Below are 16,755 nucleotides of genomic sequence, written 5' to 3' on the forward strand. Positions count from 1 at the left end.
GGTCACTGTCTGTGCAGAGTCTGCACGTTCTCCGTGGGTTTCCTCCGTGTGCTCCGGTTTCCTCGCACAGTCCAAAGACATGCAGGTTAGGTGGATTGGCCATGCTAAATTGCCCTTAGTGACCAAAAAGTTAGGAGGGGTTATTGGGCTATGGGGATAGGGTGGAAGTGAGGGCTAATGTGGGTCGTTGCAGACTCGATGGGCCGAATGGCCTCCTTCTGCACTGTATATGCACTGTATATTCTATGTTCTATGTTCTATAGCGGCGAGGTCCCAAGTTCGATCCCGGCTCTGGAGTTTGCACATTCTCCCCGTGTCTGCGTGGGTTTCACTCCCACAACCCAGAAGATGTGCAGAGTAGGTGGATTGGCCACGTTAAATTGCCACGTAATTGGAAAAAATGAATTGGGTACTCTAAATTTTTAAAAAATGAAGGTAGATTGAAAGTTGCGTCGTGACGGAGGAAGGAGCGGGGAGAGGGAATTCCACAGCTTAGGATCCCGAGGCAACTGAAAACCCGGCTGCCAGTGGCGGACCGATAAGAGGAGACACACGTTGGGATAGGCTAGAGACTACTGGAGTCTCAGTCTGGATTATGTGCTTAAGTCTTTGGAGAGCACTGTAATTATTTTGTTTAAGTGCCCGAGAAAGGACAATTGGGGTCATTTTCGCACATTTGCATCCAGAATTTGTGAATAGTACTTCAGTGATTACGAAACAAAGCTTAGGACTGGGGTGAAATGGTAAAAAGCTACTGAAGGTGCTGGAGACGATCAGTGATGACTGGAGAAATGAAAGAATGCTTGTAGCTCTGTACATGGGACAGGCTTGTGGCAAACAGCACGGTATCTGGTGTAATTTGGGTGTGGGGTGAGGCACGGCCGTCTACCATCACCACTGCTTTTGAACATCCCGGGCTGGATCCTTCAGTTCCTCCAGCCGCGTTTTTCTTGGCAGTCCACTAGCTGGCGGCGGGCTTCTCTCTTCCCATTGCTTATCAGTACCCCTGCCCCACGCCGTCGCGGAACCCACAGGCGGGGGGCGCGCTGCCGGCGGGAAAAGAGAATCCCGACAACCCGACAATTCCGGCCTCAAGGTCGAAGCAAACGGAACACTCAAGGAAGGACAGAAGGTGCCATGTGAATCTGTACACACTAGGAGGCCATTCAGCCCCTCCAACCAGCTCCGCCATTCAATACGATCATGGCGGATATGATTGTGACCTCAGCCCTGTGTTCGGCCTACCCCCGATGACCTTGGACTCCCTTGTTAGTCAAGGATCTACCTCTTCCAAGTATTCACTGACCCTGCCTCCACTGCTTTCCAGGGAAGGAGGAACCATTTCTCACAGATGGTGGTGAATAGGGGCTAGTTTAGCACAGTGGGCTGAACAGCTGGCTTGTAATTCGGAGCAAGGCCAGCAGCGCGGGTTCAACTCCCGTACCAGCCTCCCCGAGCAGGTGCCGGAATGTGGCGACTGGGGGCTTTTCACAGTAACTTGAGGGCAGCACGGTAGCATTGTGGATAGCACAATTGCTTCACAGCTCCAGGATCCCAGGTTCGATTCCGGCTTGGGTCACTGTCTGTGCGGAGTCTGCACATCCTCCCCGTGTGTGCGTGGGTTTCCTCCGGGTGCTCCGGTTTCCTCCCACAGTCCAAAGATGTGCAGGTTAGGTGGATTGGCCATGATAAATTGCCCATGGTGTCCAAAATTGCCCTTAGTGTTGGGTGGGGTTACTGGGTTATGGGGGTAGGGTGGAGGTGTTGACCTTGGGTAGGGTGCTCTTTCCAAGAGCCGGTGCAGACTCGATGGGCCGAATGGCCTCCTTCTGCACTGTAAATTCTATGATAATCTATGAAACTTCGTTGAAGCCTACTTGTGACAAAAAAGCGATTATTAATTATTATTCTTTGTGGAACTCGCTGCCCCGTGGTGCAATGGAATCTGTCTCATTAAATGGTTTCAAGAAGGAGATAGATATATTTCTGATTTAACAAAATGGGTTAAGGGGATACGGGCAACAGGTGAGAAGGTGGATTTGAGACCAGGAAGAGATCAGCCATGGCTGGCGGAGCAGGCTCGAAGGCTGAATTGCGTCTTTCTGCTCTTAATTCCCATGTTCTTACGTTAAGAGGGTGCCAAAGATTAACAACCCTCAAAGAGAAATAATTTCTTCCCATCTCCGTCTTCAATGGGAAAATGCCCATTTTCAAATTGAATCCCCTCATTCCGCATCTCTCTCTCAAGAGGGAAAACCCTTTCGGCATCCACCATGTCGAGTCTCCCTCAGGATCCAATATTTTTCAGTAAGGTCACATTTAATTCTTCTGAACTCCAGCGGATAGAGACCTGACTAACATCGCTTCAAAAGTTAACTGCTCCCCCCTCCCCCTCCCCCTCCCCCCCCCCCCTCCTCCAGTCCAGGAATGAGTCAAGTGAACCTTCTTTGAACCGCATCTAATGCATTTATAGCCTATATCCAGGCCATGCTGAGGTGGTTGAAAGATCGGGCCTGCCTTTAAAAATGGCACCCAGATCCACGAGTACACTTCCTGCGGTGGCGCGCTGAGCTCGTCAGTACAGGAAATGACCTCAGTGCGGCTTCCACAGGGCTTTCCTCGCCGAGGCCAAAACAAATCCGCAAAGTGCCGTTGAATAGCGGGGTCTCAGCGGACTCTGTTGAATCGGGCCCAGTAATGCAACACTCCCTCACTACAGCACGAGAGCTCGTGCTCAAGTCCGAGGGGCACAATATAATTACGAGGAGTTAAAATAGAGAATTCATAACCTTAGCGTCAGCTTTTCATGAGTTACAGAAGATGTTGTGCTTCCCAACGGCCCCACCTCTTAGCTTTGTATGGCAGCTTGACAGATCAGGCTCATCTCGTGCACTGTATCTGCCCTAGGCCAAGTGGGCAGTGCCAAGTGGGCAGTGCCAAGTGGGCAGTGCCAAGTGCGCAGTGCCAAGTGGGCAGTGTCAAGTGGGCAGTGCCAAGTGGGCAGTGTCAAGTGGGCAGTGTCAAGTTGGCGCGTGAAAAGGGAAGTGCCATGGGGGCACTCAAAGAGGGCAGTGCTAAGGGGGCTCTGGGGAGAATGTGCAGGGTGGTAACCCTCCCCCATTGGGAACTGCATCCCCTTTTCTGTGGTGGCAGGGGGAAGAGGGGAGAGCCCGATGGTTGTGCGGGATGGGGGAAGAATTGAGAGATCCCTGATGACTGCCTGGGAGGATGGGGTGGGGTGCCTGCCCTGATGTTGGCATTGTGGTGGTGGTGGGAGGAGTGGTGGGGCGGGGCGGTGGCCCCGATGGTTTTTTGGGGTGTCCCGATGTCCGTGGGGTGGACGTGGGGCTTAATCATAACTTTTCAATTGGAAAAAGGACGCCCCGATTTCAGGATCCCAGCTTTGCCGCCGTGTTTAGGTTCTGTCGTCCCCCCACCCCAAAAAAACCTGGCTGTGTGATCCTCGCCAGCACTTTGAAATTGCACAGAAGTGACGCTTAATCAGGTGCGAAAAGGCATCTGCGAAGCCAACGATTTTCAAACAGCTTTTACCACCTGATCCAGTGCTCTGTGCAATTTTGGGAATTTTCCACCTGCTGTCTACTGACCCAGAGATGTTATTGAGAAACCCTCAGTGCTGAGTTACGTCCAGGGAGCTGGGCAATTGGAAGGTTTGGAGTTTTTATCATCTTGACACCACGAGACATCTCTGGCAAGCAGATGGGGCTTGAGTGGGAGAAGCTGTCAGCCAGATGGCCAGACAACGTGAAGTGTGACCTCTGCGTGCAGTAGGAGCTGACTGCCATGCAGCAATTACATCTGACACCTGAAGACAGGGCTCCAACCTAACTGCGAAAGGGTGATGTGTGTGAATCGTATTGCTTCAAAAAAACCCCCCAAAGCAGTGGATTTATGAGGTGCTTTCACCACGACACAGGTAAGAACTGAGAAGAGGGTTGAGGGGGTGGCACACTAACTGGCAGCTGATTGCGGGTGTGCTGGGGGTAACATGGGCCTCCAGCCAGGGTGGGAAGTTAGTGGGCAATCCACCCTGACAGGGTTCTGGTGGGTGCATTTGAATATGATTGGCAAGTTGGCATACGCTTGCGCTGGTGACATCCGGGGACTGGTTGGCAGGAGGGCAGGGTACCCGGAATCAGCTGCCAGTTAGTGTGCCACCCCCTCAACCCTCTTATCATTTCTTATCTGTGTTGTGGGGAAAACACTTCATGTATCCACTGCATTCCCCCAGGAGGACACTCACCCCTTATTTTCTTTGTAAACCCCTCTCTGGGAAGGGAGCTCGCTTTCGGGTCTTGGGCCATGTGTGGTGTTCGGAGCGGTGCACAATGCATAGGTGGCTATCAGCGAGGCAGCTAGAATCCGCCTGGTAAGAGTGAGAGGAGCGACACTGCTCTCTCTTCACTTGAAGCCGAATCTCCCCCTCACACGCGAACACCCCAACGACGTGTAAAGCAGGGCATTCCAGGAGCAGCCCCGGGCCCATCTAAAAATGAAGTACGAACCTGGTGAAGTTACGAAGCTGCAACACAGGACCACACGAGTGCCAAACAGCACAACAGCAAGTGATAGAGCTAAATAATTCCCCAACCATCGGATCAGATCTAAGCTTTGCAGTCCTGCTATATCCAGTCGTGAATGGCCACAGAGTCAGAGATAATAATAATCGCTTATTGTCACGAGTAGGCTTCAATGAAGTTACTGTGAAAAGCCCCTAGTCGCCACATTCCGGCGCCTGTTCGGGGAGGCCGGTACGGGAATTGAACCCGCGCTGCTGGCCTTGTTCTGCATTACATGCCAGCCATTTAGCCCACTGTGCTAAACCAGCCCCGCTCATATGGTGCAAAAAAGATCCTTCGGCCCATCGAGTCTTCACCGACAATATCTACCCCGCTGCAAGCCCCTCACCAGTCCCGGAATCGATGAGGATTCGGCGCCGATTTTAGCGTTGTAAAACGCCACACTTCCCACGCCGGCTTCAGCACTTAACCGCAGAAACGGAGAATCCAGCCCACGGTCTGTAATTCCCTGGTTTATCTCTACCACCCTCCTTAAAATTGGAACAACATTAACTGTTCTCCAGAACCCTGGCACTTCCCCCATGGCCGGAGAGGAATTAAACTCTTGCATCAGAGCCCCTGCCATTTCCTGCCTCCCCTTCCATAGCAGCCTGGGATTCAATTCAATTCACCCAGGCCTGGAAATGTGTCTATTTTAAGCCCGTCAAAGCCTCCAATGCCTCTTTACTTCCTATGTCAAACTGGTCAAGATGCTCACAGTCCCATTTCCTGAAATGTGCACCTATGTCCTCCTTCTCCTGAGTGAAGACCAATGAGTAGTTAGATATAGATATAGAATTTACAGTGCAGGAGGAGGCCATTCGGCCCATCGAGTCTGCACCGGCTCTTGGAAAGAGCACCCCACCCAAGGTCAACACCTCCACCCTATCCCCATAACCCAGTAACCCCACCCAACACTAAGGGCTATTTTGGACACTGAGAGCAATTTATCATGGCCAATCCACCTAACCTGCACATCTTTGGACTGTGGTAGGAAACCGGAGCACCCGGAGGAAACCCACGCACACACAGGGAGGATGTGCAGACTCCGCACAGACAGTGACCCAAGCCGGAATCGAACCTGGGACCCTGGAGCTGTGAAGCAATTGTACTATCCACAATGCTACCGTGCTGCCAAATGAGTAGTATTCATTTAACATTCTAACAATGCCAGAATACCCCCTTGGTCTCTAATTGGCCCCACTCTTTCCCTTAATATATTCATAGAATATCTTAGGGTTCTCCCTAATCTTATTCGCTAGTTCTTTTTCATGCCCTTTTTTTGCTCTTCTAATTGCTTACTTATGTTCTCTCTTTCATTTCCTGTCTTCCTCTTAGGCCACAGTTGAATTTCTCCCTTCGGACTTGCAAAAACCCTTTCTCTTCCTCCTTATCCAGTCCTGGATTATCCTAAGTATGCAGGGTTCCCTGACCTTATTGGCTCTACATTTCTCCCTATAGGGAACATGTTAGACCTATGCTCTCCCCACTTTTTGAATGTCTCCACTGCTTCACTATGGATTTTTCCGCAAAAAGCTGTTCCCAGTCAACTTTGGCCCGATCCTGCCTTATTTTAGTAAAATCTCGCTTGCCCCAAACCAAGACCACCTTTTGCAGGTCATCTTTTTCCTTGCCCATAATAAACCTGAACCATGCCGTATTATGATCGCTATCACTAAAATGCTCTCCCACTGCCACATTGAACACCTGTCCAGCTTCTTTCCCAGAACCAGACCCAGCACTGTTCCATCTCTTGCTGGGCCTTCTATATTAATACAAAAAACTCCTCGGAATATATTTTAAGAAATCACCCCCTCTACACTATGACTATCCCAATTCATGTTGGGGAAGTTGACATTCCCTAGTATAATTACCCGATTATTAGTCTTACACACTTCAGTACATTGTCCACAATTAAACAACTCACTGGAGTAGGAGGCTCCACGCATACCCCATTCTGTCTGATGGGGGAGCCCAGCACATCTCTGCAAAAGACCAGGTTGAAGCAATAGCAACAATGTTCAGCCAGAAGTACCAAATGGATGATCTATCTCAGTCTCCTCCAGAAATCCTCAGGATCACAGATGCCGGCCCTCAGCCCATTTGAATCACTCCATGTGTTATCAAGAAACAGCTGAAGGCACTGATAATTTCCCTGGTATGTCCTGTACACAAAAGGCAGAACAAATCCAACCCAGCCATTTACTGCCCTACTCTCAGTCATCAATAAAATGATGGAAGCGGTCATCAATAGTGCCATCAAGCAGCACTTGCTGAGCAATAACCTGCTCACGGACGCTCAATTTGGGTTCCGCCAGGGTCTCTCAGCTCCTGACCTCATTAAAGCCTTGGTTCAAACATGGACAAAAGAGCTGAATGCCAGAGGTGATGTGAGAGTCACTGCCCTTGATATCAAGGCAACATTTGACTGTGTTTGGCATCAAGGAGCCCAAGGAAAACAGGGGTCAATGGGAATCAGGGGGAAACTCGCCACTGGTTGGTGTCATACCTATCACAGAGGAAGATGGTTGCGGTTGTTGGAGGTCAATCATCTCAGTTCCAGGGCATCACTGCAGGAGTTCCTCAGGGTAGTGTTCTAGGCCCCAACCATCTTCAGCTTCTTCATCAAGTACCTTCCTTCATCTAAGGTCAGAAGGGGGGATGTTCGTTGAGCACCATTCATGACTCCTCAGATACTGCAACAAGATTAATGCAACAAGACTTGGACAACATCCAGGCTTGGGCTGACAAGTGGCAAGTAAAAGTTGTGCCACACAAGTGCAAGGCAATGATCATTGCCAACAAGAAAGAATCTAACCATTGCCCCTTGACATCACTGAACTATTAACATCCTTAGGGTGACCATTGATTAGAAACTGACCTGGGATAGCCATATAAATACCCTGGCTATGCAAACAGGTCAGAGGCTAGGGATCCTGTGGCAGGTAACTCACCCCCTGACTCCCCAAAGCCAGCCCACAACCTATGAGACATAAGTTAGGGGTGTAATGGAATGCTGGATGAATGCAGCTCCAGCAACACTCAAGAAACTTGACATGATCCAGGAGAAAGCAGACACTTGATTGACATCCCATCCTCAAACATTCAATCCCGCCACCACCGACACACGAGCCAGTCGCATGTCCCAGCTACATGATGCATTGCGGGAACTTGCTAAGGTTCCTTTGGCAGCACCTTCCAAACCCACAACCCCGACCATCCAGAAGGATAAGAGCAGCGGATGTATGGGAACCCCACCACGTGGATGTTCCCCTCCAAATCGCTCACCATCCTGAGTTGAAAGTATATCGCCGTTCCTTCACTGTGGCTGGGTCAAAATCCTGGAACTGTCTCTCTGACAGCACTGTGGATGTACCTGCACCACATGGACTGCTGCACGTCAAAAAATTAACTCACCATTACTTTCTCACAGGCAATTAGGGATGGGAAATGCATGCTGGCATAGCCAGCGAAGCCTGCTTCCTTTGAATGATTTTTTAAAAACACCCTATCACCATCAAATCTCCAAATTCCCATTCCCCCTCTACATGGGAGAAGCGGTCAATCTAGTTGAGTGGATGCATGGAGTTTGTTACTGGCCCTGAGACAGGGTGGAAGTAACAGCAGGAATTGAACTTGTTTTATATCAATCAGAGATCCACAGACCCAGTTTTCAAGGTGGTGTTTGGGAGGGTAGACATTGCGTAGTACACAGCAAGACCTTGGACGAGGAGGCTCAACTCATGGCTCTCCTGACGCTCGCTGAACAAAAAAGGATTTATTTTGTTGACATAGGTGCACAGAACGGAAATCTTTTCTTGATTGACAGATTTAAAATGATATAATAAGTTGCTTTTTCCATCACGTTTTCTGACAATGGCTTAATATTAATTTTCACAAGATAAAGAGGTGTTGATTGATTATAGTTTCTATCAGTGATGCTTTAAAGATCTGGCTTATTAATACTATTCTAGGGTTGTGGCAAAGTTATAAAAGTTTTTTCGAAGCATTTCCACACATGCCATTGTTATTATAAGGTTCATTGGTTCTATACAGAGTGTATAATGACTGATTGAGCATGAACGTGTGTTGAGCTGGCATGGAAGTTATGAAGGGCCATTGGAGGTTTGTGGTGGGGCACAAATGGCATTGAGTTGATATGGGACATGACGGTGGTCTGGGGAGTGGCTGGATGTTGAGGGGTGAAGGCTGGATGGATATAAAGTCCCAGGGAACTGAGACTACCCTTTTAAACAGTCTGCCTTAGCATTCAACTGCCCCCGTGGTGTCTGATCTGCTTCCAAGGCTGACAGACTAGACCCATTCTTGCACCTGACCCCTACTTAAATACAAGCCTTGAAGACTTAATAGTCTATCCTCAGGCAGTGTAGCTACTCTTGCTATTGTCGACAGGTGGTAAAACCTAGCACCTTTCCCCAATAAGATAACCTTAGCTCCCCTTTAACAGCCTGGTCACCCAGGCTCGTTGTCACGATGGATTCATTCCTCCATTTCACTTTAAACTAAAGGATCAGACCCAAAACATAACAACCTTTAAAAATTTGCACGTGTAACATAATGCCATGACTCCTTTATGCCGCCTTACAGAGCTGCCAAGGTCACAACCTTGAGCAGTGTAGCATTCCCTCAGTACTGAACTGAGGTTAGCCTAGATGTTTGTGCTTAAGCCTCTAGACTGGGCCTTGAACCTGAACTTTCACCTTTAGAGGCAAGATGGCTACCAACAAAGCCTCAACCCCAGCCCCCTTCAGGCGACACTTGCTCCAACTTTCAATAATTAGTCAGTTCCTCCAACTCTCATTTATTGTAAACAAAAATCCTAAAAGCTCAGCAAATCTTTCGTGACCAAGAGTAGAACTTTCTTGAAGAAAAACAGTTTTCTTCCCTCTGGGGAGTGCGTTTGATTCAATCTATTTCACATATTTGATTGAATGTGCTTTTCTCGCCACTGCCAATTAAGTTATTGACAACTCCTTCAGCGAGTAAAGACGAATAGGATCCTTGCGTTATCAATGTCTGAAACACTCAAGCGATTTGGACGAGATAATCAACACAAGACAACAAGCCAAGCAGTAATCATCACTGGGAATAACTTTACCTGAACATTTGGAATTGCTACCTATCAGGAGATTTGAGAAATGTAGAGGAAAATCCAAATAACGGTCTTTTTATTATTCACTGTCAAATGAAGTAAAATAAAACTGATACATTTTCAGATTCTAGTTCTTGTGGATAATAAAACATGGAAAATATTTTTCTCTGAGGAGCGATGGAATTTCACCACAGCTAGGCTATGACTTTTCATCTGTCCACCTATCCACCCAGTCATCCACCCATCAATCCACGTACCCGTCTGTCTGTCCTTCCCTCCCTCCCTCCCTCCATCTGTCCTCCTATCCACCCAGTCACCCACCCATCAACCCACGCACCCGTCCGTCTGTCCTTCCCTCCCTCCCTCCATCCACCTGTCCACCCACTCATCCATCCATCCACCCACCAATCCACCCACCCTTCTGTCCTTCCCACCCTCCCTCACTCCCTCCCTCCATCCATCCGTCCCTCCCTCACTCCCTCCATCCATCTGTCCATCCACCCATCCATCCGCCCAGCTACCTACCTCCTTCCCTCCACCCTTATCATCCTATCCATCCATCCGTCCGTCCGTCTGCCCATCCATCTTCTCCCACTGTTTTCTCAATGTGCCATGTGAGGTTTTGGGGCCAGTTGTCAATTTGAATGAACTGCAGTATGAGTGCAGTTGGTCCATTTATTTGGTGCTCAAAGTTGCACACCTTCCTCGTCGATATAAAACAAATTGACTCCCAGTGCTGGGCCATCGACAGGAAAGCCCTGCCGAAAACAGCAGCGGGCAGATTGGGAAGTGGCGTGGTGAGCATTCCATTCCCGATTTTCTGGGCGCTGTCCTGCCCCGGGTGTTGCCAAGTGGGGGGGGCGTGGACTGTTACTCAGTAAGGGTGAAATAATGGCAGCAGTTTTCATCACACTGGAGGAATCATTCAAAGACAGGCAGAAAAATGTTTTCGAGCATTGAGTGAATTACTTCAATGGCTGAAAAACGCTTTGGGATCGCATGGCAATCTTGAGGTACAAATGGGCTGACTCCAGTCACCCTGGAACGCGTCCAAACTGACTATCAGGCCCCATATGTCTTACTCCGAAAACAGCGGGAGATAGAAAGATTAAAAAATAAATATAACATAGGGGTGCTGGAGAAACCGCAAATAAATCATTCATTTGGAACCTTATTTACTTGGAGGTTGTCACTTCAGTGCAAATAGCAGGAGTAACAAAGATAGATGCAGAGAGCAGTGGAGCAAAAACAAGCTGCAAATACCTCTGCCATTTAATTAAGTGATCCTGTGTTAAAATGTCAGCACCTGATGGATGTGCCTCATTCCTGGGTTTACTTGTTGTGCTCTTAATAAAATAAATTTCACGTTTTATAATCATTTTACAGGAACTGGATTTTGAGAAAAGGTCGAGCTACAACCTGAAGATTGAAGTCACCAATAAAAACACCGACTCGCGATTCCAGGCCCTGGGACCCTTCGTCGACACCACGACGGTGAAGCTCGTGGTGGAAGATGTGGACGAGGCTCCCAAGTTCAACTCGCCGCGCTACAAGATGTCGGTCTCCGAGGCAGCCAAGGTCGGCTCGGCCATCGGGACCGTTTCCGCACACGACCCCGACACAGCAAACAATCCTGTCAGGTCAGTGTCCACCAGCTAATGCACTCAGTGGAACAACGGCAGGAATGTGAGGATGGGACGGTTTGAGTTGGGAGGTCAGGCAGTGAAAGCTGCAGGAATACATCCAGCTGGAGGTGGCAACCCGACCTGCACTCCAAACCCTCACCCACCCATCCTCTCCGTGAATACTGATAGACCTGCGTTACATTCCCAGCACGCTCTGTTTCGACGGGCGAAACTGCTGGATAGCCTTTTTGAATGAAGATTGAGGAATGTAAGACTGTCACTTTCAACTTTCCATCCAGATATTCTGTGGATCGCAACACAGACCTGGAGCGATATTTTAACATCGACGCCACCTCCGGGGTCATCACAATTGCTAAGCCGCTGGACAGAGAGACAAGCGCAGAGCACAACATTACAGTTCTAGCGATGGAGAGCCGTGAGTGATTTCCAGTGTCAATCATTTGATGAATTGCATTTACGTTGCAACTGTCACATCCCCAGTAAAGTGCCAAAGTGTTTTACGGCCCCTGCAGTGTTGGCACCGTGGTGGTGTCGGTAATGTGGCAGCCAATTTGCGAAAAGAAAGCTCCCACGAATAGCAATGAAATACATGACCAGGTCAACTGCTTTTAACGACGTTGGTTGGGGGATTGGTCAGGGCAGGGGATAAATATTGGCAAGGGGAGCCCCTGCCTGCTCTTCCACCAAATTATGTTGTGGTATCCTTTCCGTCCAACTGACAGGGCAGACGGGCCTCAATCTGAAAAGCGCCCCCCGCCCCCCCCCCGAGAGTGCGGTGACCCCTCGGGACTGCACGCGGAGTGTCACTCGGGATTTGGTGCCCGACTCTCCCCTGAAGTGGAAATGTAGCCCGCGCTCTTCTGAAAATCTGCCAGTTCATTAATGAAAATGGCTTCCTGCTCTTGGTGTGTAATGAACTGTAAAGGCAACATTGGGTTATGAATTGAAAAATGCAAAGTAAAACGAGAGCAAAATTTTACAAACACAAATCAATTTTTTTTAAAAACCTGGGGCGTCATTCTCCGACCCCCCGCCGGGTCGGAGAATGGCCGTTGGCCGCCGTGAATCCTGCCCCCGCCGAAGTCTCCGGTACCGGAGATTGGGCGGGGGCGGGAATCGGGCCGCGCCGGTTATTCTCCGGCCCGGATGGGCCGAAGTCCCGCCCAGAAATTGCCTATCCTGCCAGCGTAAATCAAAGCTGGTATTTACCGGCGGGACCAGGCGGCGTCGGCAGGCTCCGGTGGCCTGGCCCGCGATCGGGGCCCACCGATCCGCGGGCGGGCTTGTGCCGTGGGGGCACTCTTTCCCTTCCACCTCGGCCACGGCCTCCACCATGGCGGAGGCGGAAGAGACTCTCCCCACTGCGCGGGAAACTTTCAGCGGCCGCTGACGCTCCCGCGCATACGCCGCATTTCCGCGCCAGCTGGCGGGACAACAAACGCCATTTCCGCCAGCTGGCGGGGCGGAAATCCCTCCGGCGCCGGCCTAGCCCCTCAATGTTGGGGCTCGGCCCCCAAAGATAAGCGGAGCATTCTGCACTTTTGGGCCGGCGCGATGTCCGTCTGATTGGCGCCATTTTTGGTGCCAGTCGGCGGACATCGCGCCGTTGGGGGAGAATTTCGCCCCTGATGATGCTTTTCAATGCAGCTTCTGTGCACCCTCTTAAGGAAAGGTAATGTTCTACTGTGATTGATAAGGTTGCTGAAGTAGTTTATATTTATTCGGAGCCTTCAAACAAAGTTCAAATCCAAAGATCTTCAGGAAAGGAATCCACAGGCTACCATTTTTTATTTTGCCATTATTTATGTATTTTTGTTGGGGCAGGAGTTCTGCTTTGATATATGATCTTGGCCCAATTCCATGTACCGGCCAGTCCATATACATTAGAGGAGGTGGCGGTATAGTTGTATTCTCACTGGTCCAATAATTCAGAGGCCCAGAGTAATGCTTCGGGAACCTGGGTTGGATCCCACCATGTCAGATGGTGACATTTGGGCTGGAATTCTCCGATCATTTGGATTCTCTTTTCCCACTGGCAGCGCACCCCCACCTGCAGGTTTCCCGTGAAACACGCAGCCAGGGGACTGGAGAAGCCAGCCCTTGAACTCAGTGGAAATCTGGAATTAAAAGCCTAACGATGACCATGAAACTGTTGTCGATTGTTGTAAAAACCCATCTGGGGCGAGATTCTCCGACCCCCCGCCGGGTCGGAGAATCGCCGGGGGCTGGCGTGAATCCCTCGCCCCGCCGGTTGCCGAATTCTCCGGCACCGGATATTCGGCGGGGGTGGGAATCGCGCCGCGCCGGTTGGCGCCCCCCTCCCCCCCCGCGATTCTCCGGCCCGGATGGGCCGAAGTCCCGCCGCTAAAATGCCTGTCCCGCTGACGTAGATGAATCCACCTACCTTACCGGCGGGACAAGGCGACGCGGGCGGGCTCCGGGATCCTGGGGGCGGCGGGGGGCGATCTGGCACCGGGGGGGTGCCCCCACGGTGGCCTGGCCCGCGATCGGGGTCCACCGATCCGCGGGCGGGCCTGTGCCGTGGGGGCACTCTTTTCCTTCCGCCTTCGCCACGGTCTCCACCATGGCGGAGGCGGAAGAGACTCCCTCCACAGCGCATGCGCGGGGATGCCGTGAGCGGCCGCTGACGCTCTCGCGCATGCGCCGCCCGGAGATGTCATTTCCACACCAGCTGGCGGGGCACCAAAGGCCTTTTCCGCCAGCTGGCGGGGCGGAAATTAGTCCGGCGCGGGCCTAGCCCCTTAAGGTTGGGACTCGGCCCCCCAAGATGCGGAGGATTCCGCACCTTTGGGGCGGCGCGATGCCCGACGGATTTGCGCCGTTTTGGGCGCCGGTCGGCGGACATCGCGCCGATACCAGCGAATTTCGCCCCTGGTTCCTGAATGTCCTTCATGGGAGGAAATCTGCCATCCTTCCCTGGCCTGGCCTACATGTGACTCCAGACACAGAGCAATGTGGTTGACTCTTAACTGACACACAGTTCAAGGACATATAGGATGGGCACACAGACTGTGGGCTCCAGGGCTGGATTCCCACCGGCTGATCTCGCTTGGCACCGGGAGAGGTGAATGCAAAAGAGCAGAAAAGCCCAAAACACTGAATGGTTTGGCTGAGCCCAGCAGATCTGAAATTGGAGTGAGTGGAGACGCCGACTGACTGGACTCGTTCTAACCATCCAGCGACTTAGCATCCTTTGTATCTTCAGCCCAGGGGATGACAAGTGAGTGATTAGAATGTGGGACTCTCTTCAGAATGTAGAACAAAGCTGCATTTTAGGGGCAGTTAGATAATCATAAGCAAAGAGAAAGGGATAGAAGCATTTTCCAATAGGATGAGAGGAAGTGGGATGGAACAAAACTGCTGGCCAGGATCTTAGAATCCCTACAGCACAAAAGGAGGTCATTCAGCCCATCGAGGCTGCACTGACCCTCTACCTAGGCCCACTCCCTCCCACTATCCCCGTAACCTCTTAACCCCACCTAGCCCACACATCCCTGGACACTAAGGGCAATTTAGCATGGTCAATCCATCTAACCTGCACATCTTTGGACTGTGGGAGGAGACTAGGGTGCACGGGGGAAACCCACGCAGTCACGGGGCGAACGTGCACCCTCCACTTAGACAGTCGCCAAGGCTGGAATTGAACCCGGTGTCCCTGCCTGTTAGTTTGATCGGTTTGATCAAATGCCCTGTTTATGTGCTGTAAATGGTACCGAGTTTTACTGCATGTAAGTGATGGAAACTGGGATCCATGATGTTGCCACAATGTAACACCCGACCAATTGGAGATTGCAGTTGGTGCTACAATCCCATCAATATTCCCACCCACCTTGAGATACTGGTCACCTGGTTGAAGTTGGTACAATAGGAGACACCTTGATTGGCTGTTTTAAGTATACAATAGGGTGAAAGACAACTGGCTGGTTTTGTGCTCCTCCCCGCCAACAGTTTTGAAGGTGGGGGTCTCATTAAATGCAGAAGGGGGCCTGCCTGCCCATCACCTACCCGCCCACACCTGTACCCATTGCAATTCCACCAGGAGCGGCACACCTGTCTGTGGACCAATTGAGGTTATTAAGTGGACAATTAATGCCCACTGGCCAGGCCGTCCTCCTGCCAGGTTTCCTGAGCAGGCTGGCAGTGGGTAGGGGCCCTTTCCTGAGGTTTTACTTACCTCCATATTTCTCTCCAGTCCCATAGCCCCTCAACACCCTCCACCATCCTCTCCCCGCCCCACCGACCCTGCACCACCTCATCAGGCATTTGCCAGCTTGGCACCTGACAAGGGCCCAAAACAAATGCCCACATCTCGATTCAATGCTGCCCAAATCCCAGTCCAAGGCTACACAACTCCGTTCCAAAAGTGTTGGAGAGCTGGCTGCATCTGATTGGCTGGGAGCTCTCTGAGGTAGGACTTCCTGTGCCTGAGGGGCGGAAGGCCCACCCCAATTTTATCAATGGTCAATTGGACGTTAAATGACAGGTGTTGCCCTCAGCAGGCGCCCCCTGGGGAGAGCGAGAAGCATGGGAAATCGGATGACTCATAAATTACAGCCCGACAACTCCTCTGAACCGAACTGAGCAAGTATACATGTTCCAAACCAATTCACTTAAATCTGGCTTCCCAAAAACAAATTACTCCAGTTCAGAGACTCTGATGATGGATAGGTTTGGTCTTTTCAGTAAATGGTAGCGCTTGTAGCTTTGGAAATAGTTTGTCATTTTCCCCCTAGTTAATCTGCATCCAAACACTGTGCCAAATTACCATGTATTCTGCAGAGAAAAGCTGTTTGTATTCATGTTTTGCAAGCTTGTAGCAAAGGTCATTATTTTCCCTCAGACAGTGTAAAAAGTTTGTATTTACTGTTCCAGATGTCGATTCTCCTGCTCAATGTGTGCGCTGAAATAATAAACTCATATTCTCCATTGACTGGAATTAATGCAGTATCTCGTTTCTTGCCTGCAAGTCACAATGGGGAGGTGGCACAGTAACATTGTTGGGACTTTACTACAGGCCTCCCAAAAGCAAGCGTGAAGTAGAGGTACAAATACGTAGATTATAGAAAAATGTAGGAGCAATAGGGTGGTCGTGATGGGAGATTTTAACTTCCCCAACATTGAATGGGACTCATGTAGTGTTGGAGGTGTAGATGGAGCAGAATTTGTAAGGAGCATCCAGGAGAGTTTTTTAGAGCAGTATGTAAATAGTCCAACTCGGGAAGGGGCCATACTGGACCTGGTATTGGGGAATGATCCCGGCCAGGTGGTTGAAGTTTCAGTCGGTGATTACTTTGGGAATAGCGATCACAATTCCGTAAGTTTTAGAATACTCATGGGCAAAGGCGAGAGTGGTCCTAAAGAAAGAGTGCTAAATTGGGGAAAGGCCAAGTATAAC

General features: G+C 50.5%; 1 protein-coding gene across 3 annotated transcripts in view; it reads left to right on the top strand.

Moving 5' to 3' along the window:
• Nucleotides 1-16,755, top strand: part of LOC140385854 (cadherin-7-like) — a 451,440-nt gene that overhangs the window by 389,918 nt on the left and 44,767 nt on the right. For all 3 annotated transcript variants that reach the window (XM_072468447.1, XM_072468445.1, XM_072468446.1), the window contains 2 exons: nucleotides 11,080-11,333; nucleotides 11,618-11,754. In XM_072468447.1, coding sequence (XP_072324548.1) covers nucleotides 11,080-11,333; nucleotides 11,618-11,754 — 391 coding nt within the window. The remainder of the gene's footprint in view (nucleotides 1-11,079; nucleotides 11,334-11,617; nucleotides 11,755-16,755) is intronic.

Source organism: Scyliorhinus torazame, chromosome 11 (genome assembly GCF_047496885.1).
Source record: "Scyliorhinus torazame isolate Kashiwa2021f chromosome 11, sScyTor2.1, whole genome shotgun sequence".
NCBI lineage: Eukaryota > Metazoa > Chordata > Chondrichthyes > Carcharhiniformes > Scyliorhinidae > Scyliorhinus > Scyliorhinus torazame.